A 27,734-nucleotide genomic window follows, 5' to 3' on the forward strand; every position below is an offset into this window, starting at 1 on the left:
TTGCATTAATGCTATAATCTGTTTATCACGTTCGTCTGCTTTCTCATAGCCATGATATGGCATTTAAATGTTAATTGATAAGTAAATGTCGTCAAATTAAACGATTGTGATTGGGCTGTCCCGATGAATCTTGAGAAAAGTAGCACCAAGCACGTGACAAGGTTGAACTGTATACATAACAGCATATATAAGCCCCGCCTGTTTAGGAATTTGTTAACAGAGTTTCTATTTCTACTGGGCTGGGGCAAGTTTTCTATTGGCTCCAAGAGCAAAACACCACACAACAGTAACAACCACTCCTTCTGCACAAAGATATGCAAACACCTTTACAGAAGATATGACATTAGTTACAGCGCGAGCAGGAGCAGCCTGAGACTTTGCCGCAGCCATGTTTGATTTAAAGGGAGGCTGGAATCTCTCGTTCGCTGGATGCGGCTTTTTAGGCGTCTATCACATCGGTGTCGCGAGCTGTCTTCTGGAGCATGCGTCTTATCTGATCCGCGGGGCCACTAAGATCTACGGAGCCTCCGCAGGGGCTCTCACTGCATCCGTGCTCACTACCGAGGCATGCTTAGGTATGAAGATCACAACACTGTTGTGTTTCAAACCCCTGATTAGATGGTGCTCAGTAAGGCTGGTTTTGAGTAGACATCTAGGTTTTTTGAGTCTTCTGCAGTTTCTGCTGATAAGGGGATTTCTGGATTCTGCTTCAAGTTAATATTGGAAAGTAACTACAGCCGGTATATGTAGGGTGGTGGTTAAATAGAAACTCACCAGTGTTTTATGACTAATATTTTTATGTGTAGCTTGCAGATATTTTTATTATTCTTGCATTTTTTTTCTCAGATACTCAAAAGATGGTTAATAACAAAATGCACACAGACACACATTCACACATATAAATATTTACTTTGTAAAATATACACGTATAATAGCCTACGTACAGAAAATTGTACTATTGTTTCATAGTCAACTATTTATTATTCGGATAAAAAGCATACAAAATTATAATAAAATGTAAAATATTCATTTAACAATTTAAGCAAACCGCTCAAATGATCAAGTTTATGTGCCTGTGAACACCATTGTTTTTGTTGAGGCGGTATTATTTTAGTATTATTTCTATGCTATTATAGTATTTATTCATTATGAGTAGGAAAGGTGTGTAACAAATATAATCTATTTTATTTATCAATTTTCATTTATTGATTTGAATCTGCTTTTAGGTTTATATTTTTAGTTTTCATTCTGGTTTCAATTTAAGATTCAGTAATTTTGTTACATGCTTTTTTCATGTTTGTTTGTTTATTTGTTTATATTGTTTGTTTATATTCTTTTAGTTTTAGCCATTTTAGTATGATTTAGCATTTATTTTTACTTATTTATTTCATGACCTCATGTCACTTTGTTTCAAGCCCAAAATATTTGAACTGCTATCTGAATTTTATTACAGCATTTCATTTAATACACTGTAAAAAAAAAAGGGGGAAAAAAGTTTAAGGCAACCAGCTTCAGCAGATTTTTGAGTTTTCTCAACTTCTTGTTTTAAGTTTATACAACAAAAAGTTGTGAAATTTCCTAAAAAATGAGTTGAGAACTCAAAAATCTGCTGAAGCTGGTTGCCTTAAACTTTTAAGTTGGCTCAGCTTCTTTTTTTTTTTTTACAGTGTAGCTGATCCTTTGTGTTTGTACTCCAAGAGCTGTTTCAATTGTGTATTTAAGCAAGACTCAGAGGAAGACAAGTGGAAAGTGTAGAAAGCGTAGAGTGGGTCACTTTGTACGAAAGTGTCAGTTAAATGACAAACTATGGGTTTTCTTGTTGCAGTACCCAACCAAGAACTGTAAACTGCGCTGTTTGTGCATGTCTGTGTGATATCTGCATGACTTCATTCTTTCACTTTCATGTAACATCTGAACTAGAAAGCCGATTCAGTCTCTAATCAACCTTTGGTTTATTACAGGTTCAGAGATTGTGTGTATTGTCAAGATTAAAGATGAAAAAATAATTTTCAATATATCTGCATTACAGTTATTTTTTGTTCATCTTATGTTGACTTCCTTTTCATCTTGCCTGTGTATTGCTTAATTCATCGTTTGTGTCTGTTTCTTTCCACTGATGCAGAGAAATGTTGTGAAGATGTCATTAATGTTGCCAAGGAGGCACGGAAGCGTAATCTGGGCCCTTTGCACCCAACATTCAACATAGTCAAGGTGATACGCGGAGGCCTGTATCGTGACCTGCCATCTGATGCACACTCGCTGGCCTCTGGTCGACTGTGTGTGTCCCTCACACGCGTCATGGACGGCCAAAACGTTCTGGTGTCAGACTTCAGCTCCAAAGATGAACTCATCCAGGTTAGAGCTTTACCTTGGAACAACTCAGAATTTGATTTTCTGTCACCACTTTATATTATTCTGATAACCCACGTTTATATACTTTTATCTACATGAAAATTATTTAATGGGGCCATAAACATGACATCACACTAATTAACTTAATCTTATGATAAATTCTCCATAAAAATGAGATTGTAACATTTTATTGAAGGAGTTCCCAAGAATCATCAGCCGAATCCCCTTGCATTTAAATTATTAAATATTGTAGTTATAGCTATCAATAGGAGCTCTATTTAACACATTCTACCATGTTTAAATCCGCAGAATCAGGTTTCCCTCAAAATCAGTGCAAAATTGCATTTTTTTTACGTTTGGAATTTAAAATAGCTATAACTAATATATACATTAGAAATAATCAATTGAAAAAATAATAATAATATAATTATATATATATATATATATATATATATATAAATAAATAAAATAAAATAATTGAAATAAAGCAGAAAAAAAAAAAACCTTGAAAAGCTCAAATTAAAATCCTGAAAATTAGAAGCTAAACTAAAAATTTATAAAATAAAAAAAAATGAAAGCTACATATTTAAAAAAAAAACTGAAAAAATACAAAAGAAATACACAACTAAAATTTAAAATTAAAGTCAATAAAAAAAAAAAAGCTAATTCAGAATAATATAAATACTGTAATAGTATATAAATAATACTAGAACACTGTAACGAGATCAGCTGTGTAATCAGTGAAAACAGCTGTGTGTGTGGTCAGTGCAATGAATGATGGGGATTGTAGTGAAGTGCAAGAGTCCATGCGGTGAGTGGGTGACCTCTGGTGGTGATTAACCGGAAATGCATGGACCAGATTCATGACAAACACAGTGTCTTTATCTTTGTTTTGCTTCTGTCTTTCTCTCTCTATTTTCGCTTTCTGTTTTCTTTTCATTCCTAGGCTCTTATTTGCAGCTGTTTTATTCCTGTATATTGTGGTTTAATTCCTCCTGCCTTCCGTGGCGTGGTAAGTAATAAAGTTCATAACTTTAATGGTATGACGTCATTTTTTAACTTGAGCCAATCCATGAGGCACTGTATGAGGTGACACGGCAGGAAAGTTGTATCATTTCACATGGGAAAATTAGGACATTGCAACAAGAGTTCATTGCACTTACTTCAAAGAATTCAGTTACTGGGGCAAAGTGAACTAACACTGGCCTCAATAAGAGAATTAAATGCGCTTATTGTTTTGATCAAGATTTTCTTGTTGAGCTGTTACTCAGTGTGTCTGAATGAACCCACCCTCAACCCCACAGTCTGTACATTGTGTACTTGTTCTTTAGAAAGGGGAGGAGACTTCAATGCACAGAAATAGTTGAGAGGTCAAACCAACAATAGGTTCAGCTCTGTTTGTATTAACACTTACAGCCCAGTAGTGTTCATTATTTGGTTACTATAGGGAATAATTGTTTCATTACATTCCTCAACTTTATTAGGTAATACAGATGATACTTTATTCATACACATGCCAGTTACTTATCATGACTTGCATTGAAAATTTAAACCCATATTAATGAATCTATCAAAACTTTAAGTAGGTTAGGCTGTGACTAAAGTGGTTCATTGAGTAAAGTTTAGCTGTGAAGTTGACCTATTAAAAGGACAAATAAAGGCTGTTATGCAAGTCTTTTGGTCTGATCACACCACCACCTTACTGCTGGTCAGTCCTGATCAGCCCACCCTCAACTGAGCCCCATTGACTCTTGCAATAGCCTGCAAATCCCAATTGGCTCATTACAAACAACACATTTCCCATCAGGGATCATGAAACTACTGCTATCTGGATAACTAGCATTTAATCATTAGGAAGGCTGGATGTGTCTTTATATATTTTTAAATATTATACATTTAATATTTAAATATTGCTAATGAAAAAGGTGGGTCTTAAAGTTCTGTTATTAAAAATAAAAATAGTGGTTCTACAATTTACATTTATTATTTTATTGTTCTGTTAGTCAAACTTGAAAAGAACAGTAAAAGAGAGGTGAAAGAAAAGTTTGTGGTAATCTTGACATACTATGCTAAAATACTTTTAAGCAAATAAAATGAATATTATATTATATATATTATATTATAATAAACATTATATATTCGGTTTATGACATTAATAGAGACTGCATGTGATATTTCTTATTTTAATATTATAAATATTTCTATTTGTAATTTAGAAAAAAATGTGTACAACTATATAAAAAGCCTATATGTGCCCTCCAAAAGTATTGGAACAGTAAAGACAAAATTGCTCTGTTGGCTGTGGAGTCATTTAAAAATATGATTAAAAGATGAATATGAGACAAAACTACAGAATGTCACATTTTATTATTGGGTGATTCAACACATACATGTTTTACCAGCTAAGACGTTCAGCACTTTTAGAGTTTCATCCCTCTATCTGATGTGAGCATCAGTATTGGAACAGTTGCCTCACAGGTCTTTCTAAGTGATCAGCTGAGAAAACAACAGTAGTTGATGACAGACAAATCATAAAAGCTGTGAAAATGAACCCTAAAAGACGTGTCTGTAAAATCACCAACAACTTCCAGAAAGCTGGGGTGATGCTCTGTCCTCAGGAGACTTTGACACAGAATTACAGATGCTACACAGCGAGATGCAAACCTCTGCCCAGCACCAAAAATAGAAAGGCAAGATTAGAGTTTGCAAAAAAGCTCAAAGGTGAGCCAGAAGAGTTTTGGAACTGTGTTCATGGACCGATGTGACAAAGATGAACCTTTATCTAAGATGAACCTTTATCTAAGTGATGGGAAAGCAAAAATGTGGAGAAAATAAAGGGAACTGCAAATAATCCTAAGCATACAGTCTCATCTGTAAAGCATGGTGGAGGTGGTGTCCTGGCATGGGCATGCATGGCTGTCTCTGGAACAGGCCCTCTCAACTTTACTGATGACTTAATGTATGATGACAGTAGCAGAATGAATTTGGAAGGGTACAAAACCATCTTGCCCACCAATATTCAAGAAAATGCCACCAGATTCATTGGGAAGTGCTTCATATTGCATCAGGACAATGACCTAAAACACCCTGCCAGTTCAGTCAAGGAGTTTATAAGGGCAAAGAAATGGAAAGTCTTAGATTGCCCAAGTCAATCTCCAGATTTAAATCCGATTGAACATGAATTTCTCCAGCTGAAGAGGAGAGTAAAGGCAGAAACTCCCCAAAACAAGCAACAATTGGAATTGGCTGCATTAAAGGCTGGGAAAAGTATTTCAAAGGATGAGAGTCTGGTGATGTCTATGGGTCACAGACTCACTGCTGTGATTGTGCGCAAGGGATCTGCAACTAAATAATAGCTTTTATATCTGCCTTATTGTCACAGAACGGTCAGGCTCCACCGCCACTCAAGCACAACGATCACTATCACCTGAGTTCTGATTACCGGCACCTGTCACGCATCCAATCACCTCATCACCAACCAGTACAAAGGCACACACCTCAATCAGCACATTCGTCTGGTCTTGTACATGCAAAGAGGACTCTGTACAGATCTTGAAGATACTCACCTGTGTTACTTATTGCGTGTTCCTCCACAGTCATCCAATTCTCCTGGTTTTCCCTCGTCTCTGCTCCCTGAGAAGTGTGCCTCGTCAACGTGTCTCCTGTTCTCCCGCATTCCTGTAAGACAAGACTATCAGTTAATTCTCCGCTCCATTATTCAAGAAGATTTCTAAGGACAGTCATACTCACCCGTTTATCCTCCTGCCTATCTCTCCATTTGACTCGTCTGTGCAATAAAGCATTTGTCAATTATACTTACCATCTGTGTCCAGCCACTTCTGTTACACTTATGTTCAACGGTCCCAATACTTATGCTCACATCAATGAGTGGGATGAACTCTAAAAGTGCTGTTCTTTTTATTTGGTAAAACGTGTGTTGAAACGGCTAATAATAAAATGTGACATTCTGTAGTTTTCTCTCATTTATCTTTTAATCATATTTGCAAATGTCTTGACTCCACAGCCAACAGAGCAATTTTGTCTTTACTGTTCCAATACTTATGGAAGGCACCGTATAAAAGAATACATATATTCTTTGATATACATTTTTTTTTTTTTTACACATCTCTCATCAGCGTTATGTGGATGGTGGGATCAGTGATAATCTGCCCCAGTCCGAGCTGAAGAACACCATCACCGTTTCTCCATTCTCAGGAGAGAGTGACATCTGTCCAAAAGACAGTTCCACCAGCTTCCACGAACTGCGTTTCACAAACACCAGCATACAAGTGAATCTAGACAACATGTACAGACTGAGCAAAGCATTGTTTCCCCCAGAGCCTAAAGTAAGAACACCAAACACACACACACATTCACATGGTGTGCATGCGCTGCAGCGCAGTTACACAATCACTGTATTCAGCCTTTAAAAAACATGCTGTTAAATGCTGGTCTGTCCTTAAGCCCTCTGATGCACGGAGAGAACCAGGCAGATTAAGTCTTTTGGTAAAATTGTATTTTATTGAAAACATTTATTGAAGACAAAATTATAAATGATAACAATTACAGATCATAATCATACTGAAAAAATTAAAATTAAAGAAAAAGTGTAAAAATGAATATAAAATCCAAACTGAGTATATTCTGCTAAAATTTCTAAGAGAGCAATACAATCTAAGTGTAATGATCTTCAGAAGTCAAAAGACACAGGCCTTTTGAGCATGTGATGTGAGCAGAAGCAAAGAAGCTGCTGCCTGAAAAGTCAGTTGGAAATATATATAGACTTACATCCTGTTACAGCAAAACAAGAAATTTATGTTTGATCAAAGGAATTTATTCATTGTGTCACTACATATGTCTTGCCAAATGTTTTTCTCCTCCTAAATTAACTTGGTCATGTTGACATGACTTCAATAGGCAATAGATAAGATCAGATAAAAATAAAGACGGGGCTGTGGTTTTTCACCTTTTGAGCAGAAACAGCAGATCTTTGCATTCTTCAAATATCATTTTGCACTTTGCAAATACCAGCTCTTGAAAAAGAACACTTAGTACTAAGAAAAATGAGAAGACACCTTTAGCAAAACATCCTTGCATAAAAAAATGCTGAGAATACTTTTCCATCATCCTGTAAACATCTTTTAATCATAACAAGATGTACCTTTATATGTCAAATCTTAAAAGAAAATACTACGTCAATTGAATACGAGTATAAATGAAATTAACAGTAATAAAACAGAATAAATGAATAATACTTGAGTATATGAGTAAAATAAAACAGAAATATGAATATAATGTGGAGTAACAATGAAAGAATCATAAAGAGTAACTTCCATCTTTTAACTTGTGATAATTTCTTTCATTTCTGTTTGATTTTAAATGAGTTAAGTATAGTAAGAAAATCCCTATAGTGTTTGACCTACAGTATTTAATTGGAATCACTCATTTTCATAATTATCTAAGCCTCATTTAACCCTCATGATGTGTTTTAATTTTTTGTCCAGTCATATAATTGTTACGTGTCAGTTTCCTTTCAGTTCTCTTTTGCCCTTATTTGGTAGTTCCTGTCCTTGTTTAGTTAATGATTGTTTAGTTAATCCTATTCACCTTAATTATCTCGTTTACTCCTTTGTTCCTGTTCCTTTATAAGCATTCAGTTTTGTTCTAACCTTCGTCGAGTCTTAGTAAAGTTAAGTAAAGTTTCGTTAACGTTATGTTGGTGTTGAGAACTTTGTTTATTGGAACCTTTGAGTTATTAAAGCTTATTTTCACGGAACTCCCCGTTTCCTGCCTTCCCTGGTGCACGTTACGTTACAATAATAGGTCTTACTGATCAGAGCTTGCACCTCAGTTTTTGAGTAAACACTGGCAAAATTATCCACAAATACTGCTTTTTTTTTTTTTTACTTAAACTAAGTGCATAAGCTCAGATCAATGAGGCTTGTGAGCAATCAGTTCCAAAAAGACACACAAACCTGTGCTAATTGAAAGAAAACAAGTTGACAAAAAGATTGAATCTAAGATGTGGTGATAATATAGCATAATAAGAAATTGACATATCTAATTAAATCATATCTATCACACAATGAAATGTCTGTGCATGTGATTGGCAGGTGCTGGCAGAAATGTGTCAAAGCGGGTATAAAGACTCCCTCCGATTTCTCCAGGAAAACAGTGAGTGCTCTTTATCTCTAATGTTCATTTATGTGTTATGCCAAACTTGATATGTGCTGCAGTTTAGAAGATAACAGTGATGTCTCTTTATAGATTTGCTACAGGCGGCGTGTCCAAGAGCAGATGTGGCATTGATTCAGACCACGCCCACCTGCTGCTGCCCAGGCAATAGGAATCCAGTCGTGACGGAAACCACAAAAGAGTGGGTGCTGCGGAGACTCCGCCTCTTGAGAAAACACCACTGGTGGTTGGATGAACAGCTTGTCAATAACCTGCCAACACCCATTAAGAAAGGTAGAGTAAGAAAGGTAGAGGGTGTTTGCACAATGAGTCTGAAACTTTCGCACATCAAAAAAATAAATACAACCTCACGTTGTGTCGAAACTTTCATCCATCATAAAATTTTGGATCAGGTTTGATTTTCAGCATTTTCGCACCCGTAAAAAGCATTTTGATAGGAAAGGATGACAAATACGGAAAAAAAACTAATGCTGTTACGCGATTAATCGCAATTAATCACATCCAAAAGAAAAGTTTTTGTGTACATAATATATGTGTGTGTGCTTTGTATATTTATTATGTATATATAAGTATATACCCATGCATTTTATATTTTAAGAAAAATGTGTTACATTTATATATTAAATATAATATAAATTATATGAATATAAATGTAAAAACATGTAAATATTTTCAATATATATAGTGTATGTGTGTGTATTTATATATACATAATAAATATACAAAGTACACACAGATATATTTTGTAAATAAAAACTTTCATTTTGGATGCGATTAATCGCGATTAATCGCTTGACAGCACTAAAAAAAACTCATATGAAAATTTCGGACTCAGTGCAAGACCTTTATACTTAAATGTACTTTTAAAGTTTAAGAATGTACTGTATAATGTGACTCTGTTAACTTCATACTAGTGCTGTCAAAAGATTAATCACAATTAATCGCATCCAAAATGAAAGTTTTTGTTTACATAATATATGTGTGTGTACTGTGTATATTTATTACATATATATAAATACACACACATACAGTATATATTTTGAAAATATTTACATATATTTATATTCATATAATGTATATTATATATAAATATATTTAATATAAAAACATTTTTCTTAAATATATACATGCGTCTGTATTTATATATACATAATAAATATACACAGTACACACTCATATATTATGTAAACAAAACCATTTCTTTTTGATGCGATTAATCGCGATTAATTGTTTGACAGCATTACTTCTTACTGTATTATGTGCATGTGTTTGCAGTTTTTTGCGATGCCTGCAGAGAAAAGCAGGGTCTGCTGGCACAAGTGACTGGTTTCCTACCGTTACGTGTGGCGTCCTACATGCTGATGCCGTACACGCTGCCAGTGGAATCAGCGTACTCGGCAGCTCAGAGGTCAATATTTTTTAATACACTACCATTCAAAAGTCAGTAATATTTTTAAATGTAACTTTAAATCATTCTGTTCAGCAAGGTTGCATTAAATTGATCAAAAGTGACAGTTAAGATATTTGTAATGTTACAAAAATAGTGATATTTCAAATAAATGCTGTTCGTTTGAACTTTCTATCAAGCAAAAAATTATATCAAAAAATTAATTACGTTTGCAATATTAAGCAACACAGCTGTAAATATTTGAGTGAATGTCACAAATGTTGGATCCACGCAAGTTTTTAATTTCGGCTGTGTTTGAAAGGTTTTTGGAATGGATCCCAGAAGTCCCTGCAGATGTGCGCTGGCTTGCTGAGGTAGCAGGCGGTGTTTATAGGCAGGCATGGAAAGGTGCAGTGTCAGAGACAAGCAGGTAAGATCCCTCATTTATTTATTATTCAAGGCAACTATTAAAGGAGTAGTAAACTAAAAATTAAAATATGCTGAAAATCTACTCTCACTCAGGCCATCCAAGTTGAGTTTGTTTCTTCATCAGAACAGATTTGGGGAAGTTTAGCATTACGTCACTTGCTCACCATTGGATCCTTTGCAGTGAATGGGTGCCGTCAGAATAAGAGTCCAAACAGCTGATAAAAACATTTACATTTAGTCATTTAGCAGACACTTTTACATTTAGTCATTCAGCAGTCCCGAAGTGACTTACAAATGATGACAATAGAAGCAATCAAAACCAACCAAAGAACAGTAATGTGCAAGTAGTACTATATTAGTCTAACATAGTACATGTATCAAGTTTTTTTTATTATATATTATATTATATAAAAACATCTCAATAATCCACAGATTTTTTTTTATGTCTATTCTGATGGCACCTCAAAACACAGCAATCTCAAATTTGAATAATTCCAGGTACATTAATTTATTGATTGGCATAGATATGTGAAAGGTAAGTCATACCTAGAGTCTAATAAGCAATAACAGATCAATGTTTTTCCACAATGTCATGAATGTCTTCTTGTTTATTTTGCAGTGGTGCCCCTTTGAGAAGATGTGTGAGTGAACCACCAATGGTAGATTTACAAATGTCTGTCTCAAACTACAATGGACACATACCTCATTCTGCTAGCAACCTTGATAGTTACAACTGGACTTTTCCGGGTGACTTCAATACAGCTTCCTCTGTCGACCCACGGGACAGTCCCATCAAAGACACAAGCGCCTCCCCTAGGCAGATGTGCTTTTTTGTTGACTCAGAGAAGCAAATGGACCAATGCAGGACCTTTTCAGCTTAGAACAATATATGCTCAGCCTGACTGCTATGGTCGTGTCATGCTGCAAATTTGGGCAGTGGGAGAGACTCTGGAATCCAGCATCGAGAGTAAATATACATGACATGTCAAACACTCCTCCTGTAACATTTTGGACATTATCCAAAAGTGCCTTTCTTCTCCATTCAGAACCAAAGATGTGTTTGATCTGTTGTGTTAGCCTGTAGGCTACCTTGTGTTTTGCTGATAATTGACGCTGTTTGTATGTCAGAGTTTACTTTGCAGTTGGTGCTAATACTTCTCTCTGAGACCTCGAGCCATACAAGTCCATACCACAGAGGTGTACAATCAAATAAAGAGTCTGAGGCCATGCATCTTGCATTTGCTTTCATATAACAGCCCCTTGCTGGTCTTTCTTGGCAAATACCAAATCTTTCTTGGTAATGAAAATTCTAAAACACAGTAGTACATGATAAAATGTTTTTATATTTTCTATAACAAGAGAAGACAAAGTGTTAGAAGACAAATATAATTCAGTAATGATATGTTTGCATGGAAAGCTTTTGATATGCTGTGGAATAAACTAAGAATGTGCACAATTATAGTTAATTACAACTTTTTATTTCACTTTCTAAAGTAATATTATTGTGGTTTTGGTCTTATTTCTAGGCTGTTTGTTTTCTACATTGTATTGAATATTTTTAGATAATTAATTTATGTAACCTAATTTATATAGAAAGTTACTTACGTTAGAATAATGGCTCTAAGTAGGCTACATTCACAGTATAATTCAGAGTAACTTGAAAGAGTAATACATTGTCTCCCATTGTTTTGATCGCTTTGCAAACTATTTTATTTATATACGCTCTGGCCCTTTAAACTTGTTTCCCATAATGCACCGCTGCACGGTTCACGTGTGAGTTGTCAGAAAGAAAACTAGCAAAGATGCAGAACGGTAATGTGAACGGAGAAGAGGATGAAGAGTATCAGCTCTTCCTCTCTCAGCACAGTCCTGCTTTAAAGGCTGCGAGAATCCCTCCGCTTTACTGGAAGAGTCTGCATTTAAAGCTTGCCAGTGAGGTAAATACACAGCCAGCAGTCCTAGTTTGACAGTGTCTGGAAATAATCTTGTGTGACATTTGAAATGTTCATTAACGTTAATATATTTGTTTTCCTTAAATAATAACCAGAAGTCTTCAAAATACTAGAATTGGAGTTCTTTGTATAAAACCAGGTACTCCAGTGCTGATTGAACTGTTGGTATGGACAGATACGTTTATCCACTTCTTTTCTCTTTTAGGTATTTGATGCTGGTGAGGTGTTTGGGATCATGCAGGTGGAAGAAGAGGATGAGGAGAATGAACGGACAGTCAATCCTGGAGACGAGCTGATTTATCAAGTGATTGTGACCAGAGAAAATGGCCTGGAGGCTGCTGATCCCACCAGGTGAGGGCAGCAGTGAGCCATTAGAGAGGCAGTCCAGTGATCTTATTGGAAGCATGTTAAGAGATTTGTGATAAAAGGGTTTAAGGAAAAATATCTGATGTATATGTGACCCTGGACCACAAAACCAGTCATTCGAAATTGAGATTTATACATCATCTGAAAGCTGAATGAATAATATTTTCATTGATGTATGGTTTGTTAGGATAGGACAATATTTGGCCGAGATGCAACTATTTGAAAATCTGGAATCTGAGGGTGCAAAAAAATCTAAATATTGAGAAAATCACCTTTAAAGTTGGCCAAATGAAGTAAATGAAGTTCTTAGCAATTCTTATCGATTTTGATATATTTACGGTAGGAAATATAACCAATAACCCTCTAACCAATAAGATAAAAGATGACATATGTTGTACACAAGCCAAGAAATATACATTATAAAAAATGGAAATATATTCAGGAAGTTTTGGACATATTAGGGATACACTTGGACGAGTGTCGATAGTACAGACTAAACTCAGTCACCTCCAAGCTAGAAGGCCCTCATCCTCAATTGAACATTTGAACTCCCTATAAAATTGATATATGTGAGGATAAGAGAGATACAGTCAAACAGAAGAGAGAACGAGAGCACCGATGGGAGGAGGGAGTAAGACATAAAGTGAAGAGGAAAAACACGTACGGGAGGGGGGAACAAAGAGAGTGGTAAAGGGAGGGGAGCACAGACAAAGAGGGGAGAGGGAAGAAAAATACAGAGTCACTATATATATATATCAAGGTCAAGGTACATTGAAGATCCTTCCTGGGGACTGCAGATAAAGAGGAAACACATATGCACTAAAATAAATGTATGTGGTTAACAGATGATTTTCTCATTAATGTAATAGAAACTCATCTGACATCGTTTGGGTGAGCTATTCATTTAAAAAAAAAAGTAAGATCAGTAAACTTTTTACACTTTATTAAAAATAGGCTAATTCTCATACTATTTTAATTTAGTTTTATGTTGGTACCTTTATAAATGTTCCATTTGTGTAAAATGTTTTTTCATTCAGCAAAAAATTTGTATGTACCTAACAATGATACTACTGTCGTTCTCATGGGTGCAAGAAAGAACCTTTTTAAGTTTTTTGAGAGCAAATGAAAAATGTTGTCAAACTTTTTAGCTAGATCACCTAGCCCTATCCTGTAATAAAGACGACAACATAACTACTTCATTTCTTCCTTAAGGTTGAAGGCTGGAGACTGTAACTAGGCTCTAACTTTCCCTAATAGTTAAGATAAGATACTTTTCGCATAATCAGAGTGTTAGACAACACTTTTTATTTTCTGGAAATAAACATCTTAAATTGCTGTTATTGTTATTTTTATAATTTTATTTACTATTCAGTTTACTAAAACCCATGGCTTTGCATTTGCTAGCATCATGCTCAACTGTTTGAGCATCAGGAACTTTTGGTTTTGTTGATTTTGAAAATGCATTTTTCTCTCTTTTGGTTTGTAGTGTGTTTCTTGTAGATCACGCCTGGACATATAGGGTGGAATGCGCCCGGCAGCAGCTGCTGGAGATTCCTGGACTGCTGATCCGAATGGCCGGTCTGATGAGTTTGCCTTTTCACGGAGAGGCACCTGATCCGGACATCGTGGATCTGGTCCTGGACAACATGTGGAAATATAACCAAACCTATCAGCTTTCCCAGGGGGTAAGAGAAGGAGAAAATTCTATTAAATGAGTAATTCACCTCAAAATTGATATTTGTTGAAAATTTACTCACTGTCAGACCACCCGATATGTAAATGAGTTAGTTTTTTCATCAGAACGTGTGGAGAATTTTAGCATTACATCACTTGCTTACCAATGGATCCTCTGCAGTGAATGGGTGCCGTCAAAATGAGTCCAAACAGCTGATAAAACATCACAATAATTCACATGTAATCCACACAACTTCAGTCCATCAATTAATGTCTTGTGAAGTGAGAAAGTCTAAAATTGCTTCAGTCTAAAATACAGAGTCTTTTATCCATAATATTGCTTTCTCCAGTGAAAAAGTCATCCATACTAGGACAGAAATATGGCAGTCCATATTTACAGCAAAGCAAGTGATGTAATGTTAAATTTCTCCAAATCTGTTCTGATGAAGAAACTCATCTACATCTTGTGGTAAGAGTATATTTTCAGTAAATTTAACCATCCTTGAGTTGTAAAAAAGTAAACATCCTTGAGTTTGTTTAATCTGCCAGTGTGCATTCTGAGATATCATGTTGCTGCTGGACTTGATTTGTTGATAATGACGATGTTGCAGTCTGCAGAAGAAAAGGTGCCTGTGTGGTACATCATGGATGAATTTGGATCTCGGGTTCAGCATTCTTCCCAGCCGACTTGCTGTATGGCTCCTCTGTTCTACGCTCCACAACAGATCGCTTACTCAGTGCTGTGGCCACTACAAGACCTGGAGAATGGAGGTATGCATACACAAAAATATGCGTAACAAAGCAAAAAGTCATTTTCAGTGCATCACAACTTTCAGGAACTTTTTAATATAAATGTAATGTTGTGAAAGGACAGATATCAAACAAGGACACCCTGAATACACTACCCAGAATATATTGTAGGAGAATTTAAAGTTAAAACCCAAGGACCAGGGGCCTCATGTATAAAACTCTTCGTAGATTTAATCCTAAAAGTGTACGTACGCACAAAAGCTAGTTTTTGCATACGCATAAAAGTTTTCAAATTTATAAAAGCACACGTACGCCAAAACATAAGCAAAAATCCCTTTATAAACCCCAGTCAGGGGAAGATTGTGCGTACATGCATCTCCACCCCGTCTCCTCCCGGAAATCACCATATATGGAGCTTACAACGCCTAGTTTTACGATGCATAACCTCATCTGCATATCATTTCCATGCGTATTTCCATCCATGTGACACCATGTTTAACACTGTCAAAGGTACAAGACGTTAAGGAAATATGAGATACGGACTAAATGCCACATTAATTTTTATTGCCAAAATCATCCAGAATGTTTTAGAATATATCAAAATATCCATAAAATCAAAACTGTTTAGTTATCAGATAAATAGCCTATTTTAGAATTTACTTCACCTCATTATTTACACTTTCCAAATAGTATTTCAATTGTTTTAAACAACTCGAATCAAATAAAATTGATGTAGTTTTGCTGAAAAGGTGAACATCTTTTAGCTATTTTTAGTAGAAACAGGTAAGCCATTTATTGCAGTGTAAATACAATTGTCGGACTCGCGCGTCACTGACAAAGTATTTTAAAAAGGAAACACGCAAATCTTACCGTCCTTTACCGGCTATTATTCAAACCGGACAATGGACAGTTCGACCACCGAATCCAGCAGTGTCTGCCATAACATCGAAGAAAGTGTGCATCATTGATCATTGTTCTCGCTAAAAAAATTCTCATAACATGAAATCCACAGTTTAGTTTAAATACATGAATTATTATGGCACTCATCGCTGTCATTAAAACATTGCATGCCACAGGAAAAGTGATTAAGTGTATCAACTACAAATATATCTAAATTCATATAATTTTGTAATTTTGTGTAATGACTTTATGTAATTTCAGTGCTTATCTCCATTGATGAGAGTGGAATATTTAATGTAAACGTGTATATCAAAATGAAAACAAACTTAAAATCATTGTTTACTTCATTACTCCAGGAAAAAGAGTGCATACGCACAGTCAAGAGCATCCGTACGATGCGCACATATTTACGCCGTTTATTTTTTTATAAATCCAGATATGTGCTTGGAAAACGTTTATACATGAGGCCCCTGATTTGATGAAGGAAGACCAGGAGTCAGAGATGCAATCAAATTAAGAAAAAATTACTGAATAAAAAAAGGTTGCAGTTTCATCAGCAGGAGTCAGCTTCAATTATACTCTAACAGAGCTCACTAAATACATCATTAAAAGGATTTTGATTGGTCAAAACGTAGAAAACCAAGCAATATCTTAATACATTGTTTTAGTATGGTTTCTGTTTTCAAAACTGATGTCAGACAAATGTGGTGCTAATCAGCAAGAGGAGGTGCCAATAAAAGGTCTGTACACCATACTAATCAAGCAGTACAACTGTTTATTGTTGACACACAGCTGATATCAATAATAATGATAATGATCATAGGTAAATGCATAAAAGAACAATGATAATCAAAAATAAACGCATTAAAGAAGAATAATCATAAACCAGTGCATAATATAAGAATGATCATGAGTAAATGGATAAAAGTTAATAATCATGAATGAATAATGCACACATTCGAGCATACACTAAAACTAAACCCCAAGCCAAGTAATAGAGCAATATACAACCTCAGAACCGTGCCATCATCTTCACTCTTTAAAAGACTGGGGAGCCCGTTTCAGTCACAGTAGAAGACCAACACTTGTTTGAGAATGCCGGGAGATGTGTTTCTGAACTGTTTCTGAAAGAAACCCCTTTTGTATACTTTAAAATTAGGTGCGGTTTAAGAACAACCCTCCAAGTGAGAGAGAAGGCAAACTGGCCAGGCTTGCGCCCCCTCCCAATTGGGTGCACTTAGTTTTAATTACAGAAAAAGATGAGTTATTATTTAACAATATCTCTTAGATTTTGTAATCAATGTGGTGTCTGAATTCTGCACCTAGTCCTGCTCAAGCGTCAACAGTATCCAACCTTATCTTGAAGGTCAATGCAATAGACTCTCTGTACCTTCCCAAGAGACAGTGATGTTATTATGTTATTATCCCCCTTAAATTCCATTCCCACACTCTTCATCCGTTGAGCGCACATAAAAAAAACAAAAACAACCCATCCTTTACACACACACTGTATTTCCAAAAGTATTGGGCCACGTTATCACGTTTGTGGAGATCTGGAGATTTCATTAGCTCGAACGTTGGTTGTAAAACCATCTCTCCTGGTCGATTACATCATTGAATTTATGCGTTAATGGTCAGGAGATATCAGGGAGGGTCTGTGCTCGAGCCTTTCCAGATGCCAAGGTCTTCGTCCTGTTTCTGGTTGAATTATGCTTAAGTGATAAGAAACAACCGGGAAGTCCTGTTTTAAATACATTCCAGATTTTTCCACACATACATCCTTTATTTTAGGGGTCTCGTGAGACGTTAAGTAGAGCAGAGCAGGATGCTTGGGCGCGGTGCTGGTTGTTAATTAATTTTACGGCCACAGATAGTGAAAAGAGCAAATTTCTCCGGAATGTGCTGTCCTGTTAATAGATGTGTGTGTGTGTGTGTGTGTTCTTGTTTCGACAAAGTTCTATAATATATAACACAATATAAAAATAAACATGACTCTAAAACACAGCAAAACATTTACTATAGTTTTAGGTAACAATAAATGTGAAAGAAAAAACAGGCCTTACATTTTTCAGAGCACTAAGAGGTAGATCCTTACACAATGCATTTAGTTGAAGTTGAATCAAACAAAAACTCACAGACCCTTAGCTTGTCCATTGTGAAACTGAAGGTCTGACTGCTTCAAACCCTCACAGAGAGATGGGAGGGGTGAGGGAGGAGATACAGACCAGATGTTATGCTAGTCAATTCACTTTTTTTCCTGAGTGAACATTTTGAATGTGCTACATTTATTGAAATATTGTATTAGTGCAATATTGCTTTAAATTTTAAATAAACGGTGTTCCCTACCACTTCAATCCTATTGTAGAAATATTCTGACTGATCTTAAGTATAATTTGTATTAATCAATTTCTTTAAAAGTTTCTTCTTTCTGCAAAGATTCAACCAGCCTTTTACCTTGGTCAGTATGAGGTACGATGACAAAAACATTGTTACAAAAATATAACTAAACTAGACATATTGAACTAGGTATGTATGCTCAAACAGGTCAAATCATTAAAAATAGCTTCAGGGATACATTTTTAATAATAATTTTAGAAAATATCTCAACTGTTAACCTAATATACAATATGTATTAAAACTATAGAATTGATTAATTGTGGTAATTCTTTAAGTTAAGGGTTCACATGCCTCAGATCTATATGATTTCACTTTTTTCTTATTTCTACAAAGATTCAATTTCAATTACATTCCTAATAAATGTAAGGACAAAACATGAAATTACAAAAGAATCATGTTGACATATGTTTGTTGCTGTGTTTTTTTACACAAAAATAGAGAAGGCCATATTCCAAAACTCCAAACAGATACACACACACACACACACACACACTATGACACCATTCAGGAAGGTCAGCACACACATGTAAGCTAGTTTTCAAACTTTTTCTCAAAATCAAGTAGATTATTCTTTCTTTTTGACAAACCTACATTTAAAATGAGTTTCCCAGAGTTATCATCCGAGTGGATCTTGTCAGAACTTGAGATGGTGCAAACATGCAATACAGGGATCCAAGTTTCTTAACCGAACAAAGAAAACATATTTTACATTCATTCAACATTTTATTCAATATTTTTGCAGCAGTACCATGGTTTAATGCCTTTTTTTAAAAGGCTTGTCTAATGCTTTAGGTGCATCCCCATCCAGATTTTCGACATCCAACATGAATTTAAACATGAAATGAAAGTTGTATCAGCTGAGCTTGTTTCAACTGTTTATTACCATTTTACCATCCTTAGGTTATTGTATTTGACTCAAATAGGTATTGAATAAACCTTATGTTCCATGCTTTTCTCCCTATACAGACCCCAAAGATAATATCCAAACAAGATCTCTGCAAGCACAATTGTAAATGAAAGAGGCCTAGTTACCCAGAAAGTGTTTACATCATATAAGAAAAGTGCCATATTATGCATACAGAGTACACGGCTATAATGAATGCATACTACTGCAATATTCTCTTCTAAACTATTGTTACAGTTTTTAATGGTGATTGTCTGCCCCGCTAGCTGATGACACTGTGATGCAAAATCGAATTCACGTCAGACGGTTGGGTTGAAGGAATATGCAAATTTATTTAAAAGTTCCAAAAAGGAGAACTATAAAACAACTTGAAAATGAAACATTACATTTTTAATAATCATATGCAATGACAGCATCCTACAAATTAACTGTTATTACAAGTTTAGTTAAGACCCATTATAAGTCAAACCGAACATATCTAGAACAGTCTGAAAAATTAAAATAAATCTAGAATTGATTTTAGAATTAATAAAGCTCATCTGGAATGAATAACAACATTATGAAGAGAATAAAAACCTTCATAAAAGATCTTAAGTTTGAGGTGCACCCGAACAGTGAAGCCAAAAAGATAGAGAAGTAGAGAGGAGAATGAAAGGAAAAGTAAAAAGGGGTGCAGTACATTCTCTTCTTATACCCTTCCAAGATCAGATATGCAATTAAATGTACAAAAGGCCAATGTGCTAAACTCAGACAGCTCTTCTGATAAATATAAAACCTGTCAGATAGCAAGAGTCCTTAAGCTCAATGTGTGTTAAACATCCTCTCATTAATATTTCAAAAACAGAGAATCCTAATAGTGGATTAGATGCATAATTATAAAAAGTAATTTTATTAATCATAGTTAATATATTGAAATAACTTATAAGAAATAATTAAAACATTTCAAAATACATAAGATGTATCTGAATATGCAAATTCTCAAAGGTCGATTCACCACACTTGCATACCTTTTTCATTGTTTTTGTACCAGTTTTGTTACCATTCTGTGCCCATCATCCGATATTTCCACCACTTAATCAAGCCACTCTTCTTTAAAATGTGATGCCGTTTTATTTCACATGTTATTGCGTTTGCGTTAGCTCTCGTGTTGAGCTAGTTCATCTGCAACCATTAAAGAAAGTATTCGATTTCTACAGCACCTCGTTTGGCGCACGTCATTCCCTTTCTATTGGGCTTTTCACACTGCGCTTAACCCCGGGTTATCGTCATTCTAAACACCGCTTTTAACCACGGGTAGAGAAACGTTACACACCTGTAATTTGAAAGCTGTGTTAGTACCGCTTTTTACCCGGGGTTATGAAACCCTGCTCCGGAGCTAAGTTTGTTCAGTGTGAAACGATGCGGTGTTTGCACGTTGCTGCTGGACGCTTGGCAACAGACAGCCAATCAGAAATTGAGCAGCGAGGCTCGTGGCACGTCAGTAACAGGAAACACGCGTTGTGTAAACAGCAGCCGGTGAGAGAAAAGTAAGAAATGTCAAAAGATGGAAAGCGTGTGAACTGGAGTGAAGAGGAGACTGTATTATTCACTTAAAAGAAATTCCAAGAAATATTAACATACTTTGCTCCGTGTTTTCTTTTTATTGTGTATTTTAGTCTTTGTTTTCTTTCCTTTGTGCGTCTCATGAGGCTAAAAACGGCTAAAGAACTACACGGCGACTTTTGTTTTTTTAATAACCGGAAAGACGTGGAAAAAGCCGTGTAAACGGGTTGCCTGTATGCAAAGAAAAACGTTAACCCAAGGTTTAGGAATGTACAGTGTGAAACGACTGTTAATGAATACCCAGGATTAACAGTTAACCCCAGGTATAGTATGCGCAGTGTGAAATGTGATTACAGATTTCCATTTATAACAATTTCAAGTGTGAAAAGCCCTTATGAAACCTGTAAACCACATTTACTGGTTCTAACTCTATAGCAACTCCTACTCTATAGTGGTTTGGCCGAGAATTGCAATTATTTCGCATTTACTAGAAAACAATCAAATGGCTTTCCCAACTCGTTGCTTGTGCGCAGCTGCTGCAGTATAATATTTCTTTACGCCATTGGTGCACACACGCACAGCTTAGAGGGAACATTGCACACAACGTGTCTCTCCCCAGCTGTATATCTGCCACCCAGACATCAGGGTTATGGAAAATATGTGTTCCCTCCTGTGTGCCGTTTACGAATTTCCCTGGAGACTGGTTTTGCACAGACAGATAACAAGCACTTATTTATTTCAAAGTTGAGTAGCATATCAGATAGTGTTCCCAAAACACACAGACAATGAGTGCAGCTTCTCAGAGAGAGAAAAGGAGAGAAACTCGTACCATATTCAGCTTATTCTTTAACATACAGACATAGAAAACAACCTAAGCTGATTTTCCACCAAAAGTACCTGGAAAAATTTGACCCAGGAACTTTTTTTTTTTTTTTTTTTTTTTTTTTTTTTTTTTTTTTTTTTTTTTATGTATGTATTTCCATTGCGGTCTTCGTACCGAGAAGAATAGGCAAATAGTCTGGTGACATAGGACTGTGCACATTTCTCAATACCAATAATGTTCTGAGTACACATCGGTCATGTAGATGAGAGGCCCTGATGGCCTCAGTGACCTGGGCAATCACCGTGAACCTGAGGAGAAAACAGAAGTTCAACATATGGAGAGACTTGCTTCTCAAGAACAAGGAAAAAGCACATTCCAGTAACAGGATACATTTCAGTGTCTGTCTACTACTAGTATATGGTAACTCGTAGCTTTATTCAGTCAATTAAAAAAAAAATATATATATATGTATATATGTGTATGTGTGTGTGTGTGTGTGTGTGTGTATATGTGTGTGTGTGTGTGTATGTATATATGTGTATATATGTATGTATATGTATGTGTATATATATATGAAGACTATAGTGGATCCGGGATTCCACTCCTTCAATATAAATGTCTTTTCCAAAATACATTTTATATTTATGACACACAAGCCCCTTTCACACTGCACGTTGGTCCCGGAAAATTGCCGGAGTGCCTTCTGTGTGAATGCAAATCCGTCCGGGGATTAATTCCGGGATCGATCCCAAGTTGGGGACCTAGTAACTTTGCCGGGTTCAGTCCCGGAACGAGCTCTGTGTGATCAAAAGCCAGAACCAATGCCAAAAAGGCTGATGACGCGCGTTATCATGCGACTCTTTTACCGGGTGTTTTGAAGGCAGATCAAAGTTCACACAATGAAAAATGTGTAAACTGGAATGAAGCAGCGATCAGGGAGCTCCTCACTATCTGCGTTGAAGCTGAAATTGTTCGCCAGTTTAGTGAAATGGTGCGCGGTGCATTATACGTCACGTCACGTGTCTTTACGGGATCTTTGCGGGTTGTGTGTGAACGCACGCACAGGTTCCGGAAAATCACTGGTAGTGTGAATGAACCAAAATCAAACGATCCCGGGATGATTCCCGGAACACATTACCTGTGTATTTTCCGGGATCTCTGTGTGAAAGGGGCTATAGTGTGTATAACACACAATTCAACTTTTTTTTTTTTTTTCTTTCTTTTAATGAATCAAACTTGAGTCAAACTTGTCGAATTATTCTGAATCACACATGGAGTCAGAATCATCTGAATCGGTCAGACAACTCTCATGCACACTCAATCGATTCATTCTCTCATTGAACTGCTACATGAAAAGAAAAAAGAAAAAGTTTTTTGTCCCAACTCCAGAGCTCGTTACAAAACTTCCTGTGTGTTTTCAGCTAGATGATGTTTTTCCAGAGTGCATATGGCCTGTCCTTGACTACTCTGATAACAAGCTTTAACATACTTATTTTCTTAATGGAGTGCAGACTGCGTCTTCAGCTGTCTGCTTTGTGCCAGGTGCACAGAGTGATGAGAGATTATTGCGAACTAGCATTTCATGATTAAGGCCGTGTTAGATTCATTTTCAGACTATTTGTAGTCTCAGTGCTATCAGTTATCAGATGTGAACCAGGGAGTCAACCCCTTTTGATGTAGAGCAGCAGCATGGGATCCTGGGAGAATGATTAAGCAGATGCAGAAAGCGAACGTACGGCCACAATATTGTCAAATTTAATAAGGAAGATGGGTCATGTTTATACAACACAGATTCATGCAATAACATACAGAATGTCCTAGGCATCCAATCAAAGTTTTCAGCGGTCAAACATTAGCCTATATAAATATTATGAGGAATAGTGACAAGTAAGATGTGTGCTTGAGTATATGTGTGAGTGTGTGTGTGTCTTTGGTTTCCGTTTTTGTGCAGTTGTGTCCAGGTGTATCAGTGATGTGCATATAGTGAGATGAAGTTACACAAGGGCAGTCTTGCACAAGGACTGAGCGTATGCTGCTTGTGTCCAGCGGATATTCTCCAAAATGGTGCTATGTGGAACCAGAGGAGACGAATTGTTGAATAAAGTCATTGTTTTGTTTTCTTTGCGCAGAAAAAGTGTTCTCGTCGCTTCATTAAATTCAGATTGAACCACTGATGGCAGATGGACTATTCTGACGATGCTTTTCATACTTTTCTGGGCCTTGACAATGTTATTTACTATGCAGTCAATGGGACAGTCACAAGCCTCCCAGTTTTCATCCGAAATATCTTAAATTGTGTTCCGAGGACAAAACAAAGCTTTTACGGGTTTGGAACAACATGGGGATAAGATGATTAATGACAATTTTCATTTTGGGGTGGAGTAACCCTTTAACATAAATGGTTCATACAGCATTATTTTCAGCTTTATATTTGGTATATAGTAGTTATCTGTAAAATAAAAAAAATTCTCAGGGTTTTTCATTGATTTTCTTAAAATAACCTAAAATAAATAAAAATGCTGATTTTTACATGCACACAAGAAACTTTTTTGTGTGCCCTCAAGAAACTATTCACATGTGCATGGTAATGTTTTGCATGCTAACGCATTACAATTTCTAGTTTTACATAACCTATTTCCTTAGCTTTTCTTATGGTAGTACCTCTAATATCAAGGCCTATTTCTAATATCAATGTCCAATTTAACTCATCCTCTGTGGTGGTGGAGAAACTTTGACACGAAATGGGCTGATGGCATAAAATTTGCCAAGTTGAAGGAAAAAAAAGACTGGTACTGTAAAAAGTGTTTAAGATTTGGCTTTCATTGGGGGCAATATGCCATCTTTTAAGGCCTTAGGTCTCTTTATTTTTATTCTTGCAAAGATTCTTGAGGAAATTTAATATGGTGCTAAACCCAAAATGCTTATAACCTGCATTTTGCATAATGAGAGCGCACAATGAATTCATTGCTTCATTTGATGATCACTAAAGAATCACTAAACAGCTGCCATGAAACCTCACTTCTTGTACGATAAATTTATTTTCATTAAATTCTTAATTTTCTATTTTAAATAAACCAAATGGGGGCAAAAGTCTGGAAACACAAATATTTTTCCATACTCTGCTTTCTTTTTTTCACACATCTATGAGTGTGATATTGCGTTTACACAACAGTTCAATGGCACGAGTGTAAATAATCTAGAAACAACAACGGAGTATCTTTAAAAGCCCTCTTTTGTGCAGAAATACTTTCTTCCTCCATGGATATTAATCTAAAGTTAACAGTTTAACAGCTGAGCCCAAACCTCCGTTACTAATTCCAAAACGTCACTTTAGAACTAGTAACAAAGGAACTTTGAGTTGCTTCATTGAAAACTTATTGTATTACTGTAGTAAAAGCTTGCTGTATTATGTAAAATAAGCATTATGAGAGAGAGATGGACTGGGTGACTGTGAATACCTGCATCTGATACAGGCATCTCATTCTCCTAACGTTACTTACAATTAAGTTTAAATGTCCACTGAGGAAAGCGGTATCTTTGTCTTAATGTCAATATCCTTTCATTGCTTTCTGATGACAGCGCTCCTCAGTGCATTTGTTTGCTGCATCAAGTGTTTATTTTTCAAAGTAAAAGTCTTTACTACAGTGCTGACTCATAAAAACAGTCTGTTGTCGGGAACAATGTAACTAAAATCACAATCACGAACACACGCACCATGTCTCAGTACTAAACACTATTGAATACTATTATTATTTATATAAAATACTAATAATTGAATAATCATATTTAATAAACAACAACAGCCATCATAAAAGTTGCTAGGCAATTCAGTCAACCGTAAGCAAAGGCACTGCGATTATACCGCATTGAATTTACATAAACATGATAAACTTTTGCCAAAACTATTTGCTCTGGAACAAATAATAGTTTGAGATCAAAGACTGGCCGTTAGATTTACTCGACATGAATTATATGTCGTGTTTAACCAGTATAGAGATCTTATAGCCAGTGGTAAATTCCTGAAGACCTGGCCGCGGTGAGGCACTCTCTGCAGGTATAATGAGCACTGAACTGCTGGAGATCCTGTTTCCGAAAACGTTGAAGCAAATTTTCAAATAGACCTTATCTTTATTAACAAACCGCATCTTTTGAGTCCAAGCAAGCACATTCTTGCCTAAAAAATCCTTAAAACTGCATTCCGTGACACAAAACAGTATTATTTTTTAATTATAGTAGATTTGGGCGTCCGCCATGACACTATATCAACAAAACGTAGACCTGGCTAGAACAAGCAGAGTGATACAACATTGTGAAAGGGCGTTCCTGTAGCGATACCAGTGCAATATCTTGCGGTTCTCAACCAGTCAGATTTGTCTCAACAAACTTGTGTGTGTGTGTGTGTGTGTGTGTATATGCATCTACTTTAGCAATTTCTATGAACACAAATCTTAATGTTTAAGCATATAATGATATTCTAGGGAACAATCTAAACTCCATACACCATAATTGTAAAGCAAAAAACAGGTTTTTAACATCTTTGCAAAATTTATTAAAAATAAAAAACTAAAATGATTCCATTGCATAAGTATTCATACCCTTATCTGGCACAGTTGAAATTTAGCTCAGGAGCATTCCTATTGCTTGTACGTTACTACACTTCAAGTGAAGTTAACCTGTGGCAAAGTCAATTGAATGGATATGATCTGGAAAGGCATACACATCTGAATAAAGGGTCTAAGAGCTGATAATGCATATCAGAGCAAAAACCAAGCCCTGAGGTCAAAAGAACAGTCTGTAGAGCTCAGAAACAGGTTTGCGTCAAGCCACACATCTGGGGAAGAGTTCATAAAAAATTCTGCTTCATTGAAGGTTCACAGAATCATGTAGTCTCTGTTACCCTTAATGGAGGAAGTTTGAAACAACCAGGACTCTTCTAGAGCTTGTTGTGGCCCGCCGCGGTTGTTGCTGGTCTGGATCGCAGTCAGTGCAGTCAGAAAGGCTCAAACAGCAGAGTTTCATGTGTCAAAGGAAGACTTTATTACAAAGTAACAAAGCCGAGAGAGAAGCCGCCACATCCACTGTCATCGACCTTGGTTCTTTCTATTTCTATTTTTTTTACTTGCCATATATAATTTTTTGGCTCGCCACCAATATTTTGCACGCCTTTTGATCCGTTATCTAATGGTGGAATATTGGCCCTTTTTAAATATAGGGCCTCCCCTTGTCTGGAGGCCATTTTATCCTCTTTGATGTCTGGTGGCCTTCCCTGCACCTGGCATCATGTAAACTCACAATGAACTACCATGTGAACTCACGATGAACCCACAATCTATGCTACTTTAACACATTATTCAATACTTAATATTATTAATAGTAATATTAATAAGATAATAACATGTCTGTATTTTACTACTGAATTACACAATAAGCTGGCCTCCTGGCCAAACTGAGCAACTGATGGAGAAGGCCTTTGGTTATAGTGGTGACCAAGAAGCTGATGGTGTAGAAGATTTTTATTAGTCAAAATATGAATTAATCAAGTATAATTAATGTGAATTTAGCCATTTATGTATGTATATATGCCTGTGTGTGTCAGAGGCCTGCATACATTTCCTACGTCATTGTTTATCTTCTTTTGGCTGTGCCTCCATCTGCTTCCTGGAGCAGATAATAGGCCCCAATTTACATTACATTAAAGGAGGAGACCCTATCATGTCAAAACAAGATGTGCAGCTTTATCTTACACCATACCTCAGCACATTCCATTCTTCTGCAGGCCTCTACGAATACAATTTTATAATAGAATAACTTGATACATAAATGGCTATGTTCACATTGGTTACACTTGATTAATTTATATTTTGATTAATAAAACTCTTAAAACCTACAGAAGGACAAACATCACTACAGCTCACTGCAAACTCAATCCTCTCCTCAGTGAGGACACATCAAAACACGCTTGAAAAAAGCACCTAAAGGACCCTCAGACTCTGAGAAACAAGATTCTCTGGTCTGATGAACCTCAATTCTAAGCATTATGTTTGAAGGAAACCAGCTCTGCTT

General features: G+C 36.0%; 2 protein-coding genes across 4 annotated transcripts in view; both read left to right on the plus strand.

The window, feature by feature from the left end:
- The first annotated feature begins 216 nt into the window (after positions 1-216).
- On the plus strand, positions 217-11,827 carry LOC306858237 (patatin-like phospholipase domain-containing protein 2). 2 transcript variants are annotated; one of them, XM_079398668.1, is made up of 9 exons: positions 217-575; positions 2,123-2,355; positions 3,299-3,364; positions 6,489-6,698; positions 8,466-8,526; positions 8,620-8,820; positions 9,823-9,955; positions 10,257-10,364; positions 10,983-11,610. In XM_079398668.1, the coding sequence occupies exons 1-9, from the start codon at positions 389-391 to the stop codon at positions 11,242-11,244; spliced, it is 1,461 nt and encodes a 486-aa protein (XP_079254794.1). In that variant the 5' UTR covers positions 217-388; the 3' UTR covers positions 11,245-11,610. The 2 variants fall into 2 exon arrangements, with proteins under 2 accessions (XP_079254794.1, XP_079254795.1); XM_079398669.1 differs by lacking the exon at positions 3,299-3,364 and having other exon boundaries at positions 256-575; positions 10,983-11,827.
- A 299-nt stretch (positions 11,828-12,126) lies between these two features.
- LOC306858345 (tubulin--tyrosine ligase-like protein 12) overlaps positions 12,127-27,734 on the plus strand; it is a 50,238-nt gene continuing 34,630 nt past the window's right edge. For both annotated transcript variants that reach the window (XM_079398843.1, XM_079398844.1), the window contains exons 1-4: positions 12,127-12,300; positions 12,521-12,666; positions 14,168-14,366; positions 14,967-15,126. In XM_079398843.1, coding sequence (XP_079254969.1) covers positions 12,166-12,300; positions 12,521-12,666; positions 14,168-14,366; positions 14,967-15,126 — 640 coding nt within the window. In that variant the 5' untranslated portion in view covers positions 12,127-12,165. The remainder of the gene's footprint in view (positions 12,301-12,520; positions 12,667-14,167; positions 14,367-14,966; positions 15,127-27,734) is intronic.

Source organism: Barbus barbus, assembly GCF_936440315.1.
Source record: "Barbus barbus genome assembly, chromosome: 39".
Lineage (NCBI taxonomy): Eukaryota > Metazoa > Chordata > Actinopteri > Cypriniformes > Cyprinidae > Barbus > Barbus barbus.